Source organism: Lipophrys pholis (assembly GCF_963383615.2).
Source record: "Lipophrys pholis genome assembly, chromosome: 6".
Classification (NCBI taxonomy): domain Eukaryota; kingdom Metazoa; phylum Chordata; class Actinopteri; order Blenniiformes; family Blenniidae; genus Lipophrys; species Lipophrys pholis.
In genome coordinates, this window is record NC_137629.1 from 34270950 (window position 1) to 34298173 (window position 27224).

The window sequence follows — 27224 nt, forward strand, 5'->3', positions numbered from 1 at the left end:
TAAACAGCACCTTTAGGATCACTCAGGAGTGGATTCAGAGCTGGTCTCTGGCCGTTTCCCTCTAAAGGGTGGATTTTTATTTTCAGAGGCTATTCTGTATTTGGTATTTCGATTCATTTCCCCACTGAGGTTCACAGTCCTGCTGCAACTTTTACCCTCTTGTGCAGACATTATCCTGTGGTGTGATGAACTTCTGAATCTACTTCAAGGTTGGTAAAAGGTTAAAGTCCTAAAGTAGCAAACATAGTTACATATCTGGATGTTTTCACCATCGTGAGGAAATGATGCTCTCATATTGGTAGAGTTTCATGAGTCAACGAAGTTCTCCCAATAGTATTTTTTAAAGTTGATATTTGTTGTTACTCTCAGCTTCTTGTTTTTCCACCTGAACCTCTTTGGTACCAATCGGTACCATCTGGCTCTGGCAGAGACTAGAAAACCCTCCATTACAAAGGTTGATGCTTCTCCCTGACAGCCAAAGCCACACACTGAGAGAGTAATCATTTACACTGTCGTCTGTCAGGCCTTCTGAGTTGTAATGATACACGACTTAAGCTTACTCAACATTGCCCAGCTGACCCCTGAAACAATGACAAATAACGGCGAACAAAAAGGGCTGACCCTGGGACAGCGTGTAGAAGGAGCGGATGGTGGAGGTGTTGGTGGTGATGCTGATTTCCTCCTCGTTCATGGAGCTCTCGATGTCCACCGTCAGAGCACTGTACATGTCCGTGTACAAGTTATTCACCATTCCGGTGGGGAACGTCACGTTCATTAGGCGTCCCTCACTGTCGTAACTGTTTGGAAATGACAAAGCATTGGTCATGTATGAATGTTCTCAGTGCCACACGGTATTCAGTTATACTGGTCGAGTCAGGCCATCGACTTCCTCCTAATTAAAATGTCAGATTTTCTGGGTTTTTTCTTTATATGTTCAATTTTTGCAGTGCAAGTGAAGAGCTGAAGGCACAATCCAAATATTTAATATGGGAGAGTGACACATCTCATCAGCTATCAGTTTCATATTAAAAAGAAAAACCACAGTCTTGTAATGAATTCAATTATTTGGATGATTGATGTGTCATCATAATCTCAACTGAATGCTTTGCTTTTTTTAGTTATAGTGAGCAGATCCTTCATGGCGTAATGTGACATGACAGCGAATTACACATGGGAGAAGAATTCAATCAGAGGCTCTGCTCACAAAACAAAGTGCTGTAATAGAAAGTCAAGACGGCTTTCATAATAAAACGTGCTTGGTCAATTTTTCAAACTTTGATTTATTTTGTTTTTTAATGTGAGCATTTAAACACAATTTCTCTGTCTCCTATCCTGGACAACAGCCAGCCAGGCAGAGGAGTGTGTTCAGGTTTCAGAGCTGCTCATGAACTCTTCATCCCCCTCGCCATCAGACTGGACGACTCATCGGGGGGGGGGGGGGGGCGCAGTCTTGATCACATTGCAACTGATACAATATGATTGTATTACAACTGCTTCCTTACGACCTAACCCTAACCCACTTTACATCTCTGTGCCATGAAATGTGTAAATACTGACTCTTATACTGAAATGGAGGAAAATCCAGGAAAAGCTGGATTTGGAGCAATAAACTTTGAATACAACGTTTTTAGACCAACAAGAAATTGTTGTGAAAGTGTTGAAAAGATAATATGGCTCCTTTAAAATGATATAGTATTGTACAGCAAGGTTTTTTGCAGTATATACTAACTTTTAATATTAATTTAATCTTGTTACTAACCTGCCTGTTTTGTCTTTTTGTTTGTATGTAAGCTGCTGAAAAGATGATTGATAAAGTATCTATCAATCAATCTATGGATCAGTGTGTTGTTGTACAGCATTAAGGCCCCATTAAACTCATCATTTTTGACTTTTCGTTTGACTAAAGTTTCACTTTTATGTCACGGCATCAGCAAAAACACTGAAATTATGCAGTTAGTCTGCCAGGCCACGAGTGGGCGCTGTTTGCTGTTTTTTTAATGAAACCACACACACACATACAGGAGGGAACTATCCACCCTAAACATCAACACTGGGAGAACACAGACCACCAAGATGGATTGTTATCATGGTGACTGTCAAAATAAAAGTACCAAGTCCAGGAGAATATTGACTCATGACTCCACAGAGGAAACATTTGTTCTGATTGGCTCTACTGAGCATGTGCAGAACTACGAGTTACTATGGCCGTGGAGCAGGGGTGTCAAACTCAGATCCTCGTGGGCCGCAGCCCTGCACGTTTTCAATGTCTCCCTCCCCTGAATGTCCTGATGGTTCATCACCACATTCAGCACAAAGCCAGAGAACGAGCTGCTCATTGCAATCAGCTGTGTTGAAGCTGGGAGACATGGAGAACGTGCAGGGCTGCGGCCCTCGAGGCCTGGAGTTCAACACATGTGCCGTGGAGTGTGTGAGAAGTTCAGTGTTTTCATCGTCTCATCGGGACTGAACCCAAGCGTTTCCACAAAGTGTTGTTTTCAAACAAGGAGATGGAAGTTGGAGCATTTTTGAAAAGTGCCACCTTGGGCTCAACTTTCAAAAAGTTGCATTTTTAGCAGCTCTGAGCACCAATGTCGTGCAAACAGACACCCTAAATGCAACCGAATTTTTTTGATTTCACTTGAAAATGTCACATAAACGGCCTTTAGAGAGACGTAATGTTCATTATGTCATATTGGGCAGAGCTGCATTCTTATGTGAGCTGTTCAAATATTTATCTCCCCATATAAACCAAGACATGATACATATTCCTTTAAAAAAAAAAAAGAATAAAAAGAGAAATGTAACATACTTTATGAACATCAAGTTAATAAAGTCAAACTAGGCTACTTTAGAGATCTGAGGCATATTTTATAATTAGGTTTCAATTAAATGTGCCCCCTGAAGCAGTTTGCAGGTATGTGTGGTTACCAATTATAGAGTAAACCGAGACTTGAAAGAGCACGTACCGGATCACACACTCGCAGCAAACATTTCCGTCTGAGCACCTCATAATTCCAGGTTTTACTTTATGAAAATATTAGTAAAGTAAAGGGAAATGAGCTAAAATAATTTGTTGATTAAACCTTTTCAGCTACAGGGATTCTAATACCGTACTCTCATCCCCAAGAACCAGGGAATTGTCTTTTTTTTAAAATTCCTAAATAAATAGCATTTTCTGCCAGAGCGCAAAGCACTTTTGTTTACAAGGTTTTTATTAGAATGCACAAAGTAGGTGGTGTGTTTTAATTGCCAATGTGGGCTTCCTCCGGATTCATTAAGCCTGGAATAACTGGTAAATCACGACACAGAGATTTAAATAGAATGCTATTCTTGTTATTGTACTTACTCATAGAAAGTGGTCCAGCCGATTTCTGAGGTTTTGGTGGCCAGCAGGCCGTTGTTGCCATGGTAGGTAAGAAGCACCAGTTCCTGACCCTGAGCCGTGAGGGTCTTCAGCCCTCCGTTGGTGCCCATGGTCAGCCAGATGACCTGGTTGTCGGGGGCGACGATCCGCACCGGCATGCGATTGGGATCCCTGCGGATCCGGAGAGTGTTCCCGCTGCTGTCGGTGACGGCCGTGATGTCGTTCTCCGTGCTGTAGCTGAAGCTGTACTTCAGGTCACCGGTCAGCAGGCTGGCGGTGTGCTGGTGGGTGCCGTTGCTGTCGAACACGTAGAGCTCCTGGGCGTCGGGAGACGCCACCTCGTATGTGTTGGAAATCAAAGTTGGCCCGTTCCGAGAGATGGCCCGGATGCGGATGTTGCCGAGGTCCGCCACGTACAGAGTTCCGTCCGGCGCCGCCACCAGAGACGATGGGGCGTTGAGCCTGGCGTCTTTGGCATAGCCGTCGCCTGTCTGGTAACAGTCGCAGTTGGCGTCGTTCTTGCAGTCGCAGTCGGAGGGAGCCCCGGCCAAATGCGTTATCTCGCCATCCACAGAAACCTTCCGGATCCTGCTCATCTTCCTCTCATCTGTCTCCGCGATGTAGATGGCGCCGTGGTACGACACAGAGATGGAAACAGCAGATTCCAGAGGTGTTAACTGCGCCCTTTGACCGCCGGCGACGCCGCGCTCCAGGCCAGCCAGAGGGCAGTGGACGGGTCGGCCAGCCGCGATGCTCACTTGACCGTTCTCCGTGATGCGCAGCACGATGTTGTTGTCCAGGACATACAGCGAGTTGTCCATAGGGCTGACGGCGAGGTCTGTGGGCCACTCCAAGATCACCTGGAACACAGGACAGCCCAGGGTGAGCCACCGAGTAGTAAAGACCTACAGGAACTATTTAATGATCACACAGACCCAGATGAAGGGCGGACTGGCGCTGTTAGAAATGAAAACAAGAACATTCTTCTGGAATACATATCTTTGGATCTTTCATTGATGAGTCATTCGGCGACCTGATTTCTTTATATTTAGAACTGAGTTGACTTTTATTAAATCACAAAAACAATTCAAATCCACATTGGACATGGAGGCAAGAGAAAAACTTTAATTCACAAGCCTGATTCCCACTGAACCTGTTCAGTAGACATGTTAGCTGCAGGATTGTTTTGCCCTTTCTTTAGTAAAGCTTTCCAAACATAGAATCACTACTTGCAAAGAAAGCGCGGTGTATTAGAAACCTTTAACTTCTGCAGACTCTTCTGTTGAAACTGAACCACACAGAGTCAGTCTCAATGAACTTCAGCAGTCTGTGACCCCGACGTCGTTTCGGCTTTTCTTTCCTCAGACTACTTTTGATACGCACAGAACAAACCAGGAGAGCTGCACTTTCAGACATGTTTGACCCAGTCGTCTCGCCGTCACAAAATAGACCTTTTTTTAAAAGTGTACAAATCAATAAACGTGGCAGTTTTCACAGCTTTTCAATCCATAAACCTTGAAGACAAAATGTTAACTCTGTGCCAAGTACCGTGTATCTATCTATCTATCTATCTATCTATCTATCTATCTATCTATCTATCTATCTATCTATCTATCTATCTATCTATCTATCTATCTATCTATCTATCTATCTATCTATCTATCTATCTATCTATCTATCTATCTATCTATCCATCCATCCATCCATCCATCCATCCATCCATCCATCCATCCATCCATCCATCCATCCATCCATCCATCCATCCATCCATCCATCCATCCATCCATCCATCCATCCATCCATCCATCCATCCATCCATCCATCCATATATATATTTATATATAAATTCTAAGAGCAGAAATCTGAAGCATCACCAAACTGGAGCTTCTAAACTGTTTTTGTTTCTTCAGACTTACATGTGATGGAAAAACAAATGTTAGAATTAGAAAAGGGTTATATGGGTTATAGTCTTCCACATTAATCATGTTGTTATAACAGTACCTTCCAACATGATCACATATCATGTTTATACAATGTTATGTACAAAGAAAATCAGCTCATGTGTGAATGTGCTGATCTTGCGGTTCTGTTTGCTTTTCTTGCTCCATTTGGACCGAACAGCCTTGAAACTCAGAAAGAATCTCAGCTGTGAAAAACCAAGGAGCTAGAAAATATAGAAAATATTCACAAACTGAAAATGACAGCCACATTAACCACGTCTTGGTAAAAAGAATACTAAGTATACGTTATGATCCAAAACTATAACCCCGGCCGGTCTTTACAATCTGCTTATAAAAGTCTTATTGGACCGGCCAGGCCTCAAACACATAGCGTGTCATTAAGACTGTCAAAACACTCCGGCTGAATTCTAATAAAACACGCTGCCTATAAGACAGCCGGGAGTGAACGGCGAGCCGGGAGTGAAGTGTGAGCCGGGAGTGAACGGTGAGCCGGGAGTGAACGGTGAGCGGGGAGTGAACGGTGAGCCGGGAGTGAACGGTGAGCCGGGAGTGAACGGTGAGCGGGGAGTGAACGGTGAGCCGGGAGTGAACGCATGGCGAGCCGGGAGTGAACGGTGAGCGGGGAGTGAACGGTGAGCGGGGAGTGAACGGCGAGCCGGGAGTGAACGGCGAGCCGGGAGTGAACGGTGAGCCGGGAGTGAACGGCGAGCCGGGAGTGAACGGCGAGCCGGGAGTGAACGGCGAGCGGGGAGTGAACGGCGAGCGGGGAGTGAACGGCGAGCCGGGAGTGAACGGTGAGCCGGGAGTGAACGCACGGCGAGCCGGGAGTGAACGGTGAGCCGGGAGTGAACGGTGAGCGGGGAGTGAACGCACGGCGAGCCAGCTCTGTGGTTCGGACGCCCGAGGATCCCAGTCCCTCCAAAACAGGCCGGTACTGGTCCAAATGAACCAAACTGACAAGCTTCATCCTGCGTGTGTTCACCACACACACACACGCACACACACACACACACACACACACACACACACACACACACACACACACACACACACACACACACACACACACACACACACACACACACACACACACACACACACTCTGATTGCTTTCTCTGCTGTTGACGTTAGAATTGTCCTCATGCTGTCTCTAATTTCTGCCCCTCGGTGTTTCTGAGGGGTATTTCTAACCCTTCCTGCCCCTCCATAGGAAAAAGTTGGGCTGTTTCTGGGGTCATTCTGTTTTGACTCCCGCCGTCTTTCCTTTCTACTTTGGCAGCGTTTTGTTTGTACCCTTGTACGCTTTTCTTTCCTGCAAGCCGATCTGCATTAAAACATTAGAAATCTAATTAAAATGTAAATTGGTTAGTTAAAAACGACAAAAACACTTTTGTCTGCCGCACAAACACAAGAGGTGAGAAGAAAAGCTGATCCTCCTGCAATTTCTCTGTGAACGACTCACAGATTCACTCTGGAGCAGAATATGGGAGCTGGTGTGAAGGTGTCCACTTTCATAAGATTAAAGATAAAACCAAACTCCGCGGTGGGGGAACATATTAATGAGGGATGCATCGATACCACTTCTTTAAAGGACGAGTACAAGTGCTAAACTTTAGCTACTTACCCATAACATGTACCGAATACTTCTTAAACGCCATAAAACTTCATTTATTCTCCATATGCAAATGATATGCGAAGGCTATGGGTGCTTCCTAATAGTCTCTCCTTTCTCCTTTCCTATCCACTTCTCCTTAACTCCCTGGATGATGTCACTGGGTTAAGGAAAGGTGTTAGGAGGCTTCCTAAAGGAGTTAGGAAAGGAGTTAGGATGCTTCCTAAAGGAGTTAGGAAAGGAGTTAAGAGGCTTCCTAAAGGAGTTAGGAAAGGAGTTAGGATGCTTCCTAAAGGAGTTAGGAAAGGAGTTAAGAGGCTTCCTAAAGGAGTTAGGAAAGGTGTTAGGAGGCTTCCTAAAGGAGTTAAGGAAAGGTGTTAGGAGGCTTCCTAAAAGAGTTAGGAAAGGAGTTAGGAGGCTTCCTAAAGGAGTTAGTGAAAGGAGTTAGGATGCTTCCTAAAGGAGTTAGGAAAGGTGTTAAGAGGCTTCCTAAAAGAGTTAGTGAAAGGTGTCAGGAGTCTTCCTAAAGCAGTTAGGAAAGGCGATCACATTGTTTTGACAATCAGACCACACTTCCACTAGGTGGCGTAATAATACGTTTGAAGGTCAGTGACGTCTGTCGTGGTGAAAAAAGAACAAATGTGATAAAAGTAGTATAAAGGTGGTTCCTCTCACGTTCCACTGAGGTTCTAACCTCTGATCTAATGTTAAACATCTCAGGTTTGAATGTAAATCAAAGGAACAGAGGACCTAAAGGGAAACGGCTGGCAGGTGAATAAAGAACCAATCAGAGTGAGAACAGGCTGCACTACAACTGGACTTTACTGTGTTGGTTCTACAACACCCAGAACATTCCTACTTCCTCCGATGAGCGGGTTCCTTTAAATGTTGTCGCTGCAAGGAATTGTGGGGGAACATGAGCTGGTCTCCTTTGGTAAAGGAAGCATCAGTGGTTCCTAGGCTAAAGGAGGTTCTAAAGGAAGCATCAGTGGTTCCTAGGCTAAAGGAGGTTCTAAAGGAGGCATCAGTGGTTCCTAGGATAAAGGAGGTTCTAAAGGAACCGTCAGTGGTTCCTAGGCTAAAGGAGGTTCTAAAGGAAGCATCAGTGGTTCCTAGGCTAAAGGAGGTTCTAAAGGAGGCATCAGTGGTTCCTAGGATAAAGGAGGTTCTAAAGGAACCGTCAGTGGTTCCTAGGCTAAAGGAGGTTCTAAAGGAAGCGTCAGTGGTTCCTAGGCTAAAGGAGGTTCTAAAGGAAGCGTCAGTGGTTCCTAGGCTAAAGGAGGTTCTAAAGGAAACGTCAGTGGTTCCTAGGTTAAAGGAGGTTCTAAAGGAGGCGTCAGTGGTTCCTAGGCTAAAGGAGGTTCTAAAGGAAGCGTCAGTGGTTCCTAGGCTAAAGGAGGTTCTAAAGGAAACGTCAGTGGTTCCTAGGTTAAAGGAGGTTCTAAAGGAAGCGTCAGTGGTTCCTAGGCTAAAGGAGGTTCTAAAGGAAGCATCAGTGGTTCCTAGGCTAAAGGAGGTTCTAAAGGAAGCATCAGTGGTTCCTAGGCTAAAGGAGGTTCTAAAGGAAGCATCAGTGGTTCCTAGGATAAAGGAGGTTCTAAAGGTTTAAATGCAGGACGCTCTGTCCCTGTATTGGAATTCTCCTGCGTGAGGACGAGCCGCTGGTTTCATGTCGCCTCGTTTGCAAGAGTAGAATTGTGTCGGACAAAGCCGGCCGTCTTCAGGCGCTGCAGCAGAAACTTCATTTTCATGTCGGGTGCTGGTTTTTCCTCAATCCTGAGAATTTCTAGTGGAACACTGAACACTAATTCAGCTCCAGCTACATCAAAACAAGCCCCCCAAACTGAGTAATTATTCTTCCCTCCATATCATCTGCCGTGACCTGAAAACTCATCTCCTCAATAAACACTTCATCTCTCCACTTCCTACTAAATCACATCCTTCTTCCAGCACATATTTTCCTGCTGTACTTCCAGAGAAAACGTTGTACTCTTGTTGAGCTGAGAGCAAAAAAACCCCAAACAGTCTGAGCTATGTTCTTTCCTCACTCAGTCACTCATGCAGACACTTCTTCCACGATGCAGATCTACTAAATTACTATTTTCCATTTCATATTTAATTAAACAGATAATAGGCATTAACAATCTTTTTTCAACAAGTGCATAAAAACTCAAATGAGCATCAACGTCACAGCAGAATCAGCAAAAAGCAAAAAACATCAAAAGCAAATTAGCGATAATAATACATTTTAAAGATAACGTCCAAAATAGTGAAGACACAACCTAAACCCAAGTAACACAACTTTCAATACTTCAAAAACACCCGGATTTCAAGTACCATCAAATATTAGCAGCCAGAAGACGGCGTACCGTTTCTACAGCAATTATTTAAAGTCCCAGAAAGAGATCAGTCTTTGCAATTTCAGAATTTAATTGCAGGAGGTTTCAGGCCGAGTGAGCAGCATGCAAAGGCTCTTCTTCCTTCAGAGTTTGGGACTTTTAATAATCACATAAATGGTGAAGTGAAATTAAAAAGGAAAAAAAAAAGGATGCACTTATGTTACTCTTAAAAAGAAAAGTATCCTACTGCTTATGACTGCAAAGTGCATTTATTTCTGTGTGAATGTAGTTTGTGCAAAACTGCTGAATATACAGCTGAGCCACCGGGAGAAATCAAGCTGGAATAGTACCATAAAAACCTTTAAATCAATACTTCAAAGCTTTTTCTTTATTGTGTGAGTATACGTGACGACATGCAGATATTTTCACAAAACCGAACAATTACCAGCAAGAATCAACCTCAACATAAAGCCAATTTCAATGAAAGCCTTCTGGTGCAAAATACAGTCAAATGTTAAAATAAAACTTGCTGCTGCATTATTCATGTTTTTACAATCTCACCCTGGCAGCATGGCGTCACGCCAGCATCACTGATATCTCAGCCCGGGTCTCAGGGTTTGTTTGTGTCTGCGACTCTGAAGAATTTTGTTAAAAAAAATCGTTCTTTTCCTTGAAATGTGGACTATTTGCTTGGCGGCCGGATTGGAGCCGCTTTTGGCCCGAAGGCCTCGTGTTTGAGACCCCTGGTCCAAAACCCTCCAATCCTTGGGAATAAAACTTCTCCTCCATCTCATCCGTCTGGAGCAGACACATTCTAGGTACTAAATATTGCTTTGAGTACTGAGTGTGGCTTTAAACCTCAGCATGTCGGACAGACAGGAGGGGTTAGGGAGGGTGGAGGCACAAGGTGGCGCTGTGACACCCTGTTGGCAGCCGTTTGTGTTCAACGCACCTGATTGACGTCCATGCTGTTGTCGCAGGTCAGAGGCCGCGCTGATGTCAGGTCGTTAGAGCCCAGGAAGGTGGAGAGGATGCCGTTCTGGTCCACCTTCCTGATGGTGGTGCCGTCAACGAAATAAATCAGGCCGTTCTTGTCCACAGCGATGCCTGTTGAAAGCAGGTGGGAGGGTGGTGGAGGCGATGGGGGGGGGGGGGGGGGGGGGGCAAAGGTGGGAGGAAAGAAAGGCTTGTGATAACAGGAAAAACCTGAAAGATATGCTGCATCTTTGCTTGCATGACTCAGTGGACAGAACACGACGGATACATGTGTCAAGCTTGCCTTCCCATTATTCAGGTCACTGCAAAAAGCACAGCCATCAATAATTCACAGGCTGCTTTTCTGGTATTAAATAATTTCTCAGGCAGAAGTGGGAAAGGCTGTATTCATCCGGTATATATGCACTTGGCTTATCTTGTGACCCCCCCCCCCCCCCACACACACACACACACACACACACACACACACACACACACACACACACACGTCTAAAAAGGACCTTGGGAGTCAATGAGTGACGCTCTGAGGGGATTTTTTTTTGGGAGGTCTGCAATCATCACCAATCTCGCACCGTTTGAGGAATAAATAAGCAAGAGAATGAAAATGACAGTTTTGCACACGTTTGCATGAGCGAGGTGAAAGACGGGCAGTTGCCTTGGTGACGACTGTGGACTAAATTGTCTCGGTGATTGAGAGTCGGCACAGATTTCCAAGTTGGAAGCCGGAGCGGAGCTGCTGCAGCTACAGTATTTGTCCCACACGGGGAAAATATACATTAAAGGTTCTACGGCAGCCTCCACATCACTCCCGGTCACTAATAGAGACCTGCTCCAGTGGGACTTCAGCCACAACAGGGAGGCTGTTTATCTGCCTCTCTTTGGTTTTAACATCCGGTAGCGTTTCTCACCCTGTAGGACTGCTCGTCAATGTTTGTTCTTCAGATTTTGAATGTATTAAGATGTCCTCAGAAAAGCCATAACTTCACTTCTGTGCCCCAGAAGCGAGATTTCTTCTTCAATGAAGTCTTTAAAAGCTTGGATGGAAGGTGAGTGGTTTGCTTTGACCTGTGGCGAGGTCTGCACTAGATTGCTTTTCTGCTGAAACATTGAGGAGCCCAGGGAGCCCAGGGTGGATCCTCGGAGCTGGCTATTTGACAGTCTGAGAATCTCAGACAGATGAAAAGTGTCACATTTGAGAAGAGTTCAGCAAATGTCTGAGAGGAAGAGAAAAAAAAGAAAAAGAAAAAGCAGCCATCTGCTGTTTCTTCTCCGGTCTCGGCTTCCACCCACTCCATCATTAGAGGCGCTCCCTCAGATTGCCTTCACTCAAGCCTTAATCACCCATCTGAAGCTGAGCTATTACAGTTGGCATTCAGAGCGGGAAACAACCAGCGTAAGACAATTCATCCCTGCCTTTTCTTCCAGAAGATGAAAGTTATGGAAAAGTGAGCAATCATGGCAACAAATGTTCAATTTGAATGTGGACAAGAGGCGCAGCAGGAATCTGCTCGTGTGGAGCTGTTCAGGAACTTTTACATCACTTGGTCTCCAAAAACCAAAGAAACCTTCAGAAATATATATTGGCTGTAAAGGAGGTTTAAATATGACAGATTATGAAATGTGCATCTTTTATCATTTGATGACTTGCTAGTTTTAACAATGGAACTGAACTGTAATACTGTTGGAAAGTGTTAATGTGCATTTAGGGGATGAGCAGCAGATAATCAGCATGTGGAGGGAAAATATCAACACACAACCTCAGCTGGGCTGCTCATCCCACAAAGGCATGTTCCTTACATAACAGAGAAATAAAAAGGCTCAGGCCCTGTTTACACAAAGCTTCAGTGAAAATGCATCGCTTGTTGTCCAGCGACTGAGCATGTGCAGAACCAGACACCAGTAGTAGCGTCTCCTGAGTGTTTTCAAAAAGTTCCACCTTGGGAACCGTTTCCAAAAAGTAGCACTTTGAGTGTCGGAGCACCATTTATTGAGGTTGTTCTTGTGCTTTTCTCAGCTTCAGTACTCACATTAATCAGACTGTTCCAGCTGTTTGCACACAGTCATTCACAAACCGTCACATCAGTGGGGAACGATGTCATGCAAGGCGCCTGGGGGCCTGGGGGAACCCTTTACAGCACAAGATAGGGGATCGAACCGCCAACGTCTGCACAGGAAACCAAGCCACTTCACCCACTGAGCCTCAGACTTTTCACAACCAGTCACAGTCCAGTGTTCTGTTTTCTCGTTCCTGTGGACCACCCTCTTCTTTTCAGGTTGTGAAAGTGTTTTAGCAGTTGGCACAGATCCCACAGCTCATAAATCTCACTCTAGCAGTTGCCACTGCTGAGTGAAATCCATCACCAAGTCCCGTCCCTCTCTGTGAGTGCAGCGTCTTCATTAGAGTGAAACGGTACCTTTGGGTCCGGTGAGCGACGCCTCCGGAGCTTTGCCTCCGTCACCACACTGGTTCTCGTCGAAGGGCAGACAGTGTTCGCCCGTCCCCGCCACCACCTCGGCGTTGGACTGCAGATCCTTGGTGCCGCTCATGGTTTTGGGTCGGTAGATCCTTCTGGAGTTGGTGTCTGATACGTACAGCTGTCCCGTCACCGGGTCGGTTGCCAGGTAATACCGGTGTGCCGGGTTGTTGCTGCGTTCAAGATCAAAACTTGGTTAAAACACGCGTCTGCAGAAAGTGATTTTCTAACTTCTTTTTTACTGAGGACGTCTCAGGAAGGGGCGTCAATCACTTCTTACTTCAGGGTAAAATAAAGCCCTAATAACCTTTAAACTTAAACTTGAAATGTTTCCTTTGTTGTGCAGAAGATACGTGATGAAAACGTCTTAATTTTCACAAACCAAACACGACTTATTGTGTGGAAATTCATATAAAACTAACTTGGATTCAATAATCAAACTGCAGAAAAGAGAAAGTGGGATCCTGACTAGAGCTGGACGCCAGGATTCCACCAATCAACCTTTCATACAATCATTAACATTTCTGGATATTACATATTTAAAAACATTGGAAATCATGTTCCGTCTGATGAATACTAGCATTCCAGATGGTATTCAAAAAGGATGTTTCAAAGAAAGGCCCTTCATTATCTAAGGGGGGTGTTAATTGTTAATGTTAAAATGTTGAAATGTTAAATACAGATGAGCCAGTTTGATCAGGGAGGTTCAGGAATGAGGAACTGAGAAGGTGGAATTCTCTGTGTTTTCAAAAGAGTTGAAGATGTTATGCTGTGAATTGTTAAATTGATATTTACTTCTAACCCTAACCCTTATCATCTATAAAGTGATTTCTAACTTAAACCATCATTAGTTTTGTGATGATTCCTGATCTTTGTTAGGAATCCTTCGATGCTCCAGGATCTGTAGAACAAGCTGCAGCCGGTTCTTTTCTTCTCCTAATGTTTGTAAGGATTTGCTGTTTGTATGAATGTAACTGAACTAAAACTAATTCTGATAGAAAATCGGTCCAATCTTGACATAAAACTTACTATATTTTACAAAATGGCCGACTTCCTGTTGAGACTTCGTTGTGTGTTACACACGTGTTTCCAATTTCAAAGCTGTGGTGAAACGTGATGCAGGCGCTGGATTTTCTCAGTTTTGCAGGTGGCGCTGTTGAGCCATTTTGCCATTTAACTGTATTTATGACTTTTTTCTGTCTGATGTTTGCAAAGTTTGTTAACTTTTAATCCGTTTAGGCCCAAAAAACATGATTCTTTTGTTTCATAGTTTCAATCTGAAACCTTCTGGTGCAGAACGCAGTGAAAGGTCCAGAGAACTTCTCCTGGAGCTGTTGCATTCTGGGGGTTTGATCGTGGGCCGGTTTTGGCCCACGGGCCTTATGTTTGACACCCCTGTGAATGTGAAAAACATCCACCTGTAAACCCTGAGTGAACTCTGATGAAACGCTCAGAAAAAACATTCAGTCCTAAGAACATCATAAAGAATAGATTTCATTACGTTTCAACAGCGAGGAAGATTTTCAAAGGTGTCAAGACGAGAAACACTTTGGAGAAAAAGATATTCACAGTGAAACTTAGAAGCGAGAGGCAGCAGGTGATCATGCTTCACTTCAGGTGTGATGACATCACAGGAGCTGCTTCAGGGTGGCGTCATTTTTCATTGAATTAATAGCAGCAGTCAGTCGGGTTGTGATCTTCGTATTTAGGCTGTCATTAAGAATGTTATTTCCTAAATGCAGAATATAAATTTCAAATTAAGTGTAACCCATGAAAAATAAACCTTATTATCAATTTTACATGAGGAGCAATGTTGTCGTGTAGAATGAGAATGAACTGAAGGAGAAAATAAAGGACAGAGTCTTTCAGGAAGAAAAAGAGAAAACAGAGATTTCTCAAAAAGACAGAAGCCAAAAAAACCCAACAACAATATGAAGAGGATAGCAGTGCAGTGAAGGGGGGGGGGGGGGGGGGGGGGGGGGGGCACTTTACGAAACAGAAATGACAACTTTGTGTGCCAGATCATTTCATTTGTTTTCGCTCCCCTGCGGAGAGAATTCCTCCCAAATGACCGCGATGACGGCTTTATGTTAACAAAGTGCAGCGGCTCATGGCGCCTGTTTCCTGTGCAGTGAAGAGATGGCAGTGCAGTGGTTAGCCCTGTCGCCTCACAGCGAGAGGATCACTGGTTCAAGAGCCAGTTTTAATTCCCCAAAACAACTTTGTGGTTAATTGGCGACTGTTTTTCATTCATTGTTAAATGGAATCAGATAAATAGCTAGAATGTAACTTCTGACAGATTATAAAGCAAATACAGCACAAACTGAGAGACTTTACATGCCTGATATGTAAGCTTACTAAAATACACAACAATCCAATTCGACTAGAATTTTGCATTTTGACAAACTTGAGAAATGTACAAACTACTGAATGAAGCCAGAGTTGATGCATCGCAGGTACTTAAGTATCATTAAAAAGCTCAAAACAAGAGGCAGTTAACATGAAGAATAGCGGCCTTTACAGTGCGCTCGTAAACACGGCCGGTGGTTGTACTCCGGCTTAATGGTACCTCACTCAACACCGGCCAGCTTTGGGAGGAGATAATGTGACGGCTAAATAAATGTGGCAATGAAACGTCTTTGTAAAATGATAAAGATGGAGTCATAAAACCTGACAGCCATTATGAGTCAAAGTAAATGCCCAAAATCAAGTCCCAATAAAGACGTCAAACATTAGTAAGCCTTTTTCCTCCAGTCGCCCTGAAGGAGTGGGACTGGTCTCACCTGTAACGCCGTCCAAGTCAACAGGAAGCAAGAAATAGCAGCTTTGTGAAGCCGAGAGAAGAAGGCATTTAGTTTTACTGCCACCGGCTTGTTTTATACTCTATTATTGTATCTGTATCATAAAATATGTTCAAAAGTAAATGTATACCTGTATGATTGTTTAAAGCCACAGTGTCAAACACATTTTAATTTAAGAAGCACGACGCATCTGGAATTTTAACCTTTAAACTAAAGTTTTGTTTGTTGTGGTGCAGAATTTAACTTTAAAAAAGTTTAGTTTTCTTTACAAAACTAGACTCAAAATTACTACAATTAAAAAAACTAAAACATTTAATGAAATATTTTGGTTTAAAATACAGTGAAATGTAAAATGCTGTTGCATTAAGAATGTTTTTACATTAAACTTCTGCATTTGGCCCATGGACCTTGTGTTTTAAAAACCTTGTTTGTAATTGAAGATATTTTTCAACCAGGTAATTTTCCATTAGTTTAATTCGTTCATTTTTGAGTTAAAGTCAATAATTAAAGAGAAAATATTCAGAGAAACAAACAGTTTTTTTCCCGTGGGGTCTTTTAATTCATTCATTTTGTCTCGTGGGAAAATGTTCCATAAAACTGTTTGAGAGTTTTAAAACCCATTTCAGACCATGTTGCCTAAAATGCATTTATATTGTAAATTGGTATTCACTCTCAGTATATTTCACCAAGTACTACTTACTCACCACATTATCTTCAACACTGGGTTCCTTCCCTTAGTTTGCACTTATTTATAACTGTAAAGGAGTTTTCTACCACCTGAGTCCTCTGCTTTAACTGTAAATAACTATTCTTTTCATGCTGCTGAGGATCTCATGAGCAGAAACAGAATATCTGCAGTTGAATGGACTTGATGAGTTTACATCCATATCTCACACCAGAGGCGTCTCCCGACAGCCGGCTTGATGAAGTGACTCCAGTTTCCTCTCCGGATCACCTCTGGCACCTACGGTCAAGTTAATCACTGAAACAAGCGAACTGCCGGCGATGTACAATGCCGTCGTCTCCATCGTGAATACAAAGCAGTTTTGCGTGAGCCCCTCTGGATGGGAACATCTGCTGAACGCCATCAATGGAAATGTAATTATGAGCTCCACAATGAGGCTGTTTATTGTTGCACTGCTGCATTGGACTGTGATACAGGTGTAATCGTACACTAACTGCTTTTTTGGTGTTTTTTCACAGAAGGTTTGAAATGTTTGGAGGCTGCATCTTCCTGTTGGTGAACGTAAAGCCACAGAGGGTCTGTCACAAACAACTGTGAGTAGAAGGGAGGTTTAGAACTTTATTCAAAGAGACAACGGTGCAGAAAAAGGTGAAACACCTACCTGTGTCTGAAGTCTTTATTTCTACCACACAGAGAGCAGGAAAAGAGCAGAACGAAAAAGAGTGAATTTGACACATCTTAAAGGGACAGTTCTTCTTTTCAAGGTTGTTTGTGTCACAGCAGTGAATTATAGGCTTGGCTTGTTTGCTCGCTAAATGTTTTTTTTATTATCTCCTCCGTGCCGTTCCTCATCGACACGACGAGGAGTTAAAAAAAAAATTAGTAAAAAAAAAAAAGTCTCCTTTCTCTTTCAACAACTGAGCCTGCTGGAGGAAAAACAAACAGCTGAAAGTCAAAGTAGGTCCCACACACACACACACACACACACACACACACACACACACACACACACACACACACACACACACACACACACACACACACACACACACACTATAATGTGTAAAACTATCCCAGGAGAATCTGGACTGGGAGTCGTGACACCACGGAGGAAAACACTCTTCTTCTCTTCCGTCTCCTCATGTAGGTGTAGAACTATTTGTTACGGCCGTGGTTACGGCGCATGTGCAGTAGCAGCATTTCACAAAAGTTGGGGTTCCCCCGTTTCCACGGAGACGTAGTGTAAACAGTTTTACACGGGTCGTGTAAATGGATCCACAAAACACAATGAAAGTTTTGTGTTTCACTTGAAAAGGTTGTGGTGTGAACACAGCTTCAGGTTCAGCTCTCAGATGGACGTGTATCATGTTGATTTGTGTCCTCAAATGTTTTCTATGTAGATTAATGTAATTAGCTATTCTTTAAATGTATTTAGTTACCACATTTCTCATGTGTTTTACTTGTAGAACAGCTCGTTCACAATTTGACCCTTTGCATTAAAAAACTACTTCTGGCTTCGCTGTTCTGAAAAAGATTTGAAGGATTTCAGTGTATACGATCTTTTTTCATTTGAGGTAATTGGCTCTTCTATCCACTTGTGTTTTCATGTATTTGTACATTCTATGTATTGTGCATCTGTATTTTTAGTCCTTTATGTTATACTGAATGTGTTTTTATGGATTTAAAGTGCTTTGGATAACTATACATGGTACAAATAACCTTTGATATACAGATTGATATATTTGACAGTGAGAAAACCTCCACAGTGACCAGTCACCCAGCATAACGGCAGTTCCAGCGCATCACAAACAAAAACCCCAGAAACTGCAGGAGATTTAGAGCCTCTGAAGAAAACGACTCTGGAACACAAAGCGAGCTGCTTTGCTTCTGTGAGCGCCGGAGATGTTTTGGTCCATTATGTTTGAAAACCGGCACTGCTGCTTTGTGTCTCTGTTCCAACAGACAAAACTTGCTCAGTGTGAGTTTTTCTTCTTCTTATGTCTTCTTCTGGATTTAATGGAGCTAACTCGTGTCCTCGTCGCTCCTCCGCCTGTAAACAGTGTAAGATGGTAGTTTGGAGTCGCCACCAGTAAAACAACAACTCTTATTTATCTAGGGAAGGTTGCTGAGCGTGCAGCTGCACCGGCAGACGTCTGAGGAGGGGGAGAACCTGTTGTTGTTTCTGGGAAGGAACACGGCTCATTGATTGGTCCAGACTGAAACCAGAGTCCCGCCCCTTTAGCCCATGGTGGCTAGGCTAGTTTGCTCATGGCTAAAGAGTAGCCACAAACAACCGCGATATACAGTATCGACATCAGACCAGATATAGATAAGTCTTCCTCTCTACTTCCTCTACTTTCTTTCTGCGTCTACTTCTTCTGATTCACGCGGTCAGCTTTGTGTTCACTACCCATAATGCACTGCACCCTCTGTCATGCGCTCTAACCCTGCCCACTAGAAAGATTGTTTGTAAACAAACCAAGACCTGGTTTTAGAAGGGACCAGAGATCTTGTAGCTCCGGTTCAGAGTTTGTGGGCGATTTCACGTCATCTAAACGAAATGGTTTTTCCCTAAAGAGACTCTGATCCGGATCAAACAGGGGAATGTGAACATGCCCTTACATAGACCAAAAGGACTGACAGGACCAACAGAGACCAACAGGTCCAATAGGACCAACAGGGACCAACAGGACAAACTGGGACCAACAAGGACAGACAGGATCACCCGGTTCAACAGGACCAGCTGGACCAGAGTGACAAACAGGACAAACTGGACGAACAGTACCGACTAGATTTGAACTGTGAGGGGATTAGTTTAGGATTCAGGATTTTATTCTACTTCTAACCAACAAAACAACACAAGCAAACTGCAGTTTCAACGAGTTCAGCTCGAGACAGATTGATAGAGAAACATGCTACTAGCATCAGACATGCTACTAGCATCAGACATGCTACGATAACCTGAAAGCAAAGCCACTGTGGTCGTACCGGAGCTCCATGATGCTGGTGACGTTCCCGGAGGGGTAGATGCGGCGAATGTAGTTGAAATCCCCGACGTACAGACTCCCGTCGATGCCCCAGGCCAGAGCCACGGGAGCCAGCAGCTTGTTGCCCTGAGCCTGACCGTTACAGCTGGGACACGAGATGCTCCTGCGACGCCCGTTCCCCATGACGGTGGAAATCACAGGCGGCTGCAGGGAGATGAACTGGTTCTCCCCGCTGCCTTTGTACAGAATACCTGAGAAAACAACCAAACAAACAGTTATTTGCAGGTGTGAGCTTGTGATGGGTGTTTGTCACCGGTAGCACAGAGCCGAGCTCATTATTTATCCTTTATTTAACCGGGAGGTCTCTGGAGAGACATGTCAAGGGAGAGAGCGGAGGATAAGGCAGACCCAGATAAAACCAGAAAACACAATTCAAATAGAAACACACAGCAGAGTTCATACTGTGAAATGTGAGAATTATTCTGCACAGACAGCAGAGAAATCCAGAAAACTGATCCCACATGCGAGAATCCAGATTAGGGTTGACGACACCTTTTCCAGCTGCTTTCCAATGAACTTTGACTTCGGACATCGAGGAGATGAAAGATTTGCCTCCTTTAGACTCCGTTTACACGACGTTTCACGTGACACTAAAAAAAGTAGTGCGTTTACACTGACAACCATGTAGCTAGTATGCCGGGCCAGGGGAGGGCGCTGTTGCTTGTTTTTGTCATGAAACCACACAGACAAAATGGAGAGAACCCGACAGTCATATGGACAGACGACGAATCGGATGCTATCAGGGTTGAGTCCCGAATATAAAACTACCGATGTGGACGATAAAACTAGAATAAGGACTGCGTGTCCGTACTTTACTAGCACTACTTCTCATGCGGTGTAACAGCCTGGCAGTCTCTGCAGAGGGGAATCGCAACCGTGAAAGAAAAGTTGCTGCTTGTGAGGCGCTATAAAAAGTCACGGACGCAGTGGATCCGAACACCGGATCGTGTAAACAAACACTCGTGTTGGTGGAAACGGGGCCTGATCATTCTGCTTTTCCAAGAATGTAAACATGATTCCACATCAGGAATTAGAACCACTGAAGCCCTGAGAGCAGCTTTACTGTCCGCGTTGGAATTTCCAATTGTTTTCTGGATGAGACGTTTGAAAGTTTCGGGTCGTATTGGTGAGTCTTAACTCTGAAAATGGATTTTTTGGAGCGCGGCTACATTCAGCGTGTCTTTGGCACCGTGTTGCCTGTGGTCGTGAAATGATGTTGTTCTTGTAAATGGAATACAGCATGTTTCATTTAATGTGAGGAGCTGCGGGAAATCAGCTCTCCGGACGCATCGATAGAGTTTTTAAACTTGTACTGGGGAGAAAAGTTGGGACGCTACCACCCAACTCTGGAATTATAAGCGGAGGAACCGAGCTGCATTACTGGCTGGTTTTGTTCAAATTGTTTAAACAGTTGAGTTTGGAAAACTGTAAAATAAAGTGAGGTTGGAATTCCAAGTTTGAGCTCTTTACCTTTAAAGTTCAATATGGCTGCATGCAGCGTGGCGGGAATGTTTGACTGTTTTTAGATGTGATTGTTGACATTTTCTGTAATATTAATAATAATAAGACATTTTCATGGGGTATAAAATAAAAAGGTAAAAAAGTTTATATTTAAGGCAGGTTATTCTACTACTCTGGCCCCTGAAATAAAGTCAAACTTGTGGAAATGAACTCACTCAGTTCTTCCAATCTGAAGACAGCAGGTTTAATTTATACTCAGAGGAACCAGATTTCAGTGTATTTCAGAGTAAAATGGAGGCTAATTTGTGGATTTCTCTGCATTTCTTTTGTTGTCTGCCAGGACCTGCTACCCAGTAGTATCGGGCTTTTGCATGTGCATCATTTCTCTCCTGCAAGCTGCAGATTATTCCCACAGTCTGCGTTTAGCCCAATTCCTCTTGAAATTCTGTGTTTGACCCGGTGGCCTGAAACCAGAGTCTACCCTGCCTTCAGCCCCGGTAAACTGGGATTAGCTCTCGATCAGGCGCTATAGGAACATATATGGATCATTGGTACCATCAATCTCTTATCAAGAAAAACACTTTCTTCCAAGAGATTAGAATTATGGATCCTTTGTCTTTCAGTAAATACATCAACAAAGACGTGAACAGACTTTTAAAGCAGACTGTGTGTTTTTAATCAAAAGTGGCACATTATGATTTGCAAACTTTATTTGTTCCTTGACTGAACCCAAGACAATAATTTCATTTAGTTTTGTAGAGCAGATAGTGGAGGTGGCACACGTGCAATGAGCTCAACACCTGAGTGCTGAGAAATATTCCAGAGCAGCTTCAGTGGATTCCTGGAAACCCTCCGTCTAGCTCAGGTATATTTTGTGTATAAAAGATGTTCTTTTAACTTGCCGGTGAGCTCTTCTCTCCAACTCACCGAGAGGCGGTAAACATAAATACAGTGCCGTGTACCTCTCCCTACATTCCACCGAGGACCTGCCGAATCTGGTGAGTCACTGCAGATTAATATTTTAACAAGAAGAAGATATAAGTGACTTTTAGGGGGGATGCTGATTTAGTGAGACTCTCTTCAAAGGGGCAAAAAAAAATCAGCACATCAAAGGGAAGAAGTACATGCTGGAAGCACTTAATTATTCACATCCAACAACTTGTGTGAATTCACACCGCCTCTGTCCTAATTAGTGGATCTATGACACCACAGAATGTCCACATAATGTCGTCCTCTCACGGCGTGGCACCGGAAGCCGCCGCAAACCTCCATGCATGCAGCATCAAGCACGCTGCTGTGCTGCTCGTCCCTCCTCTGATTACTTCCTTTCATTGATTTAATTGATTGAAGGGCAAATTGGAATGCAGCCGCGGTCTGGTGAGACTCTTGACGGGATGATCTGAACCAATCCCGTGTTTGGTACCAGGGAGCATTATACATGAGCCCTAACAAAGACAAATAGGTCCGTGGGAAGGCTTTATGTGTGACGCCATCAAAGGCGCGACCTTGGGACTTTAATTGAACCGTGATCCAGGCGTCTGCTCACAGAGTGAAACGCACAGCGTGATGAAAACGTTGAGCGAGCTGAGAGGCTGGAGCTGCATCCAGAAACCGAGCAACAAATAACAACTGAGCTGCGTAATCTGACCGGAATTACAATGTCTGTTTGTGTAACATCTCGTTAACATTCTCTGTGAAGACAAAGACGTTTTTTAATATCCAGGATGTAATGCGGTGTGTAGGACATGGATCAGTTGCAGCTCTACAGCAACGTCTGAATTTAGCCGAGGCTGGGTTTATGAAGCAGGTCGTCTTCTGGAGCCAGCCTCGGAGTTCTCTCTATTTACGCCACAGTTCACCACTGCACACATGATTCATTTCTTTTTCTACCTTGCAGCTATTAGACAGTGTAATGAAATGGATTAAATACACGTATCAATCACAACGACCCCATACTTAGTTTGGACTCTTCACTCCTTCCCTTTGATTCTGTCACCAGCTCGGAGTGAGTGAGCAGATTAAGCTTCAGCTTTCTTCCCTGAAGGACACTTTGGTCATGACACATTACTGCTGATGATTGTTGCAGAGGATCAAGCTTGTGACGTCTCAGCTGGAGAGCTGTACTGATGGGAGTGTTGGCTTCTGACTATCCACTGCCCCGGGCTGATGACTGGGACTCCTGCAGTGTCCAGGCTTTGAAGTCTATCAACACGTATTCATAAGTATTTTCCACTTTTACTTCCCCTCCGCTCAGAGTTTGGATGAAAACTACTTAAAACTGTAAACAAAACTTGTGTGTGTGTGTGTGTGTGTGTGTGTGTGTGTGTGTGTGTGTGTGTGTGTGTGTGTGTGTGTGTGTGTGTGTGTGTGTGTGTGTGTGTGTGTGTGAAGAAGATCCAGCTACAGTTGTTACGTGACACAAGTTGAAATAGAACTTATGGAAGTTGGCGAAGTCGGGTTTCCTGCACAGTATGAGACAAACTGGTGCCCCCTCGACAGATTTTGCAGAGGAGACTTCAAGTGGAAGTCTTTGCGTGGCAGCTGAAAGGATCAGCCGTTAGGGATGTGTCTGCTCATTGATTAGCAAATGAATGTGTGGAGGCGTGTTTGGAACTTGGATAGAAGTTAGTGGAAAAGCGAAATCACTGTTTTCACTTGGCTTGGAGGGAAAAAAAGACTTTTTAGAAAGTCTGAGAATCTGTTGTCTCGCTTGCTCCAAGATCACTCCAGTGCTGTTCCTCCAACAAGCAGGAGGAACATAATGTAATGTAACTACATGTCAACAGGCGCTTTACACAGTCAGACTCTAAATGTGACATTAGATTTCTCAAAGATTAAAAAAAAAACAACAAAAAAACCCACAGAGAACAATTTCATCCATCCATCCATCCATCCATCCATCCATCCATCCATCCATCCATCCATCCATCCACCTCCCACAGGAAGGTGGAGAGCCCACAGGAAGGTGGCGCCCGGCGGGGGACATGAACCTTCTACCTTGAGACTGAGAGTCTCATGCTCTACCAGCTGAGCTTGACGGGGGACAAGAACAATTCCCATTATATATTATATATAAATGACCAGAGAATGAGACAAGCAGAAAGCATGAAGGCTGTGTATTATATTATTATATGATATTTATTCTCTCTGCACGGTGTGCTCGTGGTTAGCACTCTCGGATCACCAGCAGAATATCCCCACTTTGACACGGTCCTTCCTGTGTGGAGGTTTCATGTTCCCTCTGAGTATCCATGGTGGTTTTTTTCCTCTGGTTTCCCCCCATAGGACCAAAAACATGCAGTTAATATTAAGGCCCCATTTCAACATTTCAAGTGAATGTGTGTTGTTTGTGTCGTTGTGTTTCAGAAAAGTTTGTGTTTACATGGCAACGTTTTGAAAACAATCTGTTTCCATGGAAACGGCAGAAAGGCTGAACATGATGTAGTTAGCATGTTGGGCCACTAGTTGGTGCCCTTGGTTGTTACTTTTGCCAATGAAAGTTGGGCAACCATTGAAGTTGGTCGAGAAGGTTTTGTTTGTCTGCCTGTAATGATCTTTTTATTGGTTTGTATATATGTACGTATTTTATCAAGATTTTGCAAAATCTATTAACTGGAATTGCATAAAATCTTCAGGGATGATTTGTCGTCATCCAGGGACCAATCCATTAGATGTTGGGACGTTAGCAGCTAATCGTTTCTGATTAAATCCCCAAAATGTCCCAAACAAAGCAAATGAGAAGCACCTCATCCAGGAGATCAGAGATCAGCGTCTGTTGCCATGGAGATGCTTCCTGCTCAGTGTTTCACACAGTGATGTCGCTACCTGACCTACCAAGATAGCATATACTTGAGCTAACGGCTACCATGCTAGCGATGCTAAGTCAGTTCTATAAACAAATGTGGAGTTGGTGAAGGTCTGCGCTCTACCGAGTGTAGCTCTAGTTTTTATAACACGCACGCAGAGAACAATCCGCTCTTAACATTAACAATGGGAGAACATGGACATTCTAGTGGACAAGTTGGATTGTTATTACGGTGACTGTCAAAATAAAAGTACCAAGTCCCAGAAGAACATGGACTGGGAGTCATGACATCACGGAGGAAACTTTATTCTTATTGTCTGTCGACTGAGCATGTGCAGAAAATGTACAGGGAGAAGGAGCTGGAGTCTGCGTTTAACACGACGACTGTTTTCTGGCTCTGTGCATAGCTGCTTTATTAACGTGGCGTAAATGGCGTCTCCAAACTGACGGGAATGTGTGTAAATTCAAGATAAATTGTTGGATGAGTGATCATGGACTCAGAGCGATTGCTCTGCGTGTGTGTGTGTGTGTGTGTGTGTGTGTGTGTGTGTGTGTGTGTGTGTGTGTGTGTGCGTGTGTGTGTGTGTGTGTGTGCGTGTGTGTGTGTGTGTGTCTCCCCTCCAATGGGATCAGTCCGGGCGCACTGCGACCTGGAGTTGGATGAACGTTATATAAAACGGCCAGTTGGAGCGTCTCCCACATATTTTGTACAGAACTGATCATTTCTCACCATCATCTCAAATAGAGGAGAAATATTCCTTTAGAAACACGACTGGATGTGATCATTTGTTTGATCAAAGGCTAATTTGAGTCATGTCGTGGGAAAAAATGCTTTAATGTCGACATCACAGTTCCCACAATGATTAATGGTGCGAGTGCACAGCCGGGCGTCTGTACCTGATAAAAACTGGAGCGCCCTGAGCAATGTCACCTTGGTGACACATCCAGAGTGCAGAGATTGGTAGAGGAGGACTGAGAGTGTGTCTTAATTGCACCCTGTCCTTCTTTGTTCTCCTTTGCACTGTGTCATCCACCGAGAAAACCACCCAGACACCCGCTGATCCTGATCCCGGCTGAACCGCCGGCAGGAAGCCTCTCCACGTGGGTCGGCTGTACAGTAAGTTCACTCTGAGAAACTGAAACGCAGAGGCTCTGGACGTGTCTGAAAAAGAATACGTGACTCCAGTTTGAGACAAGCTGCAGATTGATGGGAAGTTATATCCACTTGTAAGGAAGACAGAAGGGCCAGGAGGACATGACTAAAGCACGGACACCAGCAATTTGCCTTATCGGGGCTGACAGGCTCTGCAGTGGCGGCACAGAGAGGGAAAGAGGTTTTAGCTCTGGTCCTTTGCCACATGCCATGAGAGAAAAAAGCCCTCAGATGTTCCGAGTGCTACGGAAATGAAGCAGGAGTCACAACAAAGAGCGATGGCAAATGTTTGGAGCTAAACTGATGCGCTGCTGCAGGAGGAGCGCCACTTGCAAACGTGCTGGGTGAGGAGGGCATTAGTCAAGGTTTACAGCATTAAACAATCAATATCGGAGCAGCAGCGGAGGCAAACAGTGATATTTGGATTCATCTTCATGGGGATATTGAACTGCATGCCCTCCGCCCCAAAAAAACCCCACGTGGGCCATAAATCTCAGATGTCAAAAAGTGGCTGAACGCACGACTGAATAATTCAGTTTGGATTGAGAAAACCAACGAGAATAAAAGCAGGTGCCTGCTCACAATCTCAGCAATAGAAATTAATGTGTGAAGGCAAAAATAGATGGGAGCAGCGATTGTGATACTTTGATGTGAACTGTATGAAGTCGCTAACAAAAACATTTCACAGTGGAGCCCAGCTCTGTGTCTCTGGGTCGAGCTAATAGGATTGAAGCGTGAAACCCTTTTGGCGAACTGATTAAGCCCTTGTCAGACGGCGGCAAATGAGACGGAGCAACACAAGTTTTTGCTGAAATATTTCTGAATCCCTTAAATTCAGTCAGACTTTGCAGTGTAATTTTGGGGACGGTGTAATAGGACAAGTTGAAGAGTGTGAAAGAAGCCATGGGAAGACATTCACACCAACACCTTCTGCATTGGCTTTTCTTTTTTCTGTCATCGCTGCTTGCATGCATGAGAACGCGTGAACATTTTTCACGCAGTTTCATTTGACTGTAATAAATTCACACACACACTACAGCTCAATTTAATAAGGGAACAAAGCAAACATTAGCTTATCACACAGGCTGCACCTATCTGTGGATCAACACAGCTACGACTCGCTGTGTGACGCCGCCACAGCCCAGCTCTACTTCCAGACACGCGGGATGAAACACGATGCACCAGCAGCAGTCAGGCTACAGGCACTGTTCTCCTGAGCACAACTCCAGGTTCTGGATGGCTTGACAGATTGGGTTCGGCAACGGGCTCCTGCATCTCTTCCTTTAATGTGGTACAAAGGAGCAGGACAAAGTGGCATCAAGGCTTGAACAAAGTAAAGAAACTATTCCTGTGACATGTTTTTCCACAAACGTATCTGACAAAAGACAGTTTGTGCAATCTCCGAAGATGTGAGAGGACTGTGATACATGTGGAAGGCATGGCTCACATTTCTGTACAGGCCCGCTGAGTGTTGTGGGATGAATAGCAATGCTCCTGCCAATTGTAGGCGTTGCAAGTAAGATGCT

The 27224-nt window shown here is 44.1% G+C and overlaps 1 protein-coding gene across 1 annotated transcript in view; it reads right to left on the reverse strand.

Annotated features, from left to right (window-relative positions):
- The window catches only part of LOC308111358 (teneurin-3), a gene marked incomplete at its 5' end in the record, with an annotated part of 187682 nt that overhangs the window by 15916 nt on the left and 144542 nt on the right, over positions 1 to 27224 (reverse strand). Inside the window, 4 exons of the mRNA XM_080466222.1 lie at positions 10229 to 10383; positions 12687 to 12919; positions 16894 to 16914; positions 19221 to 19470. Of these exons, the coding sequence (XP_080322348.1) occupies positions 10229 to 10383; positions 12687 to 12919; positions 16894 to 16914; positions 19221 to 19470 (659 nt within the window). The remainder of the gene's footprint in view (positions 1 to 10228; positions 10384 to 12686; positions 12920 to 16893; positions 16915 to 19220; positions 19471 to 27224) is intronic.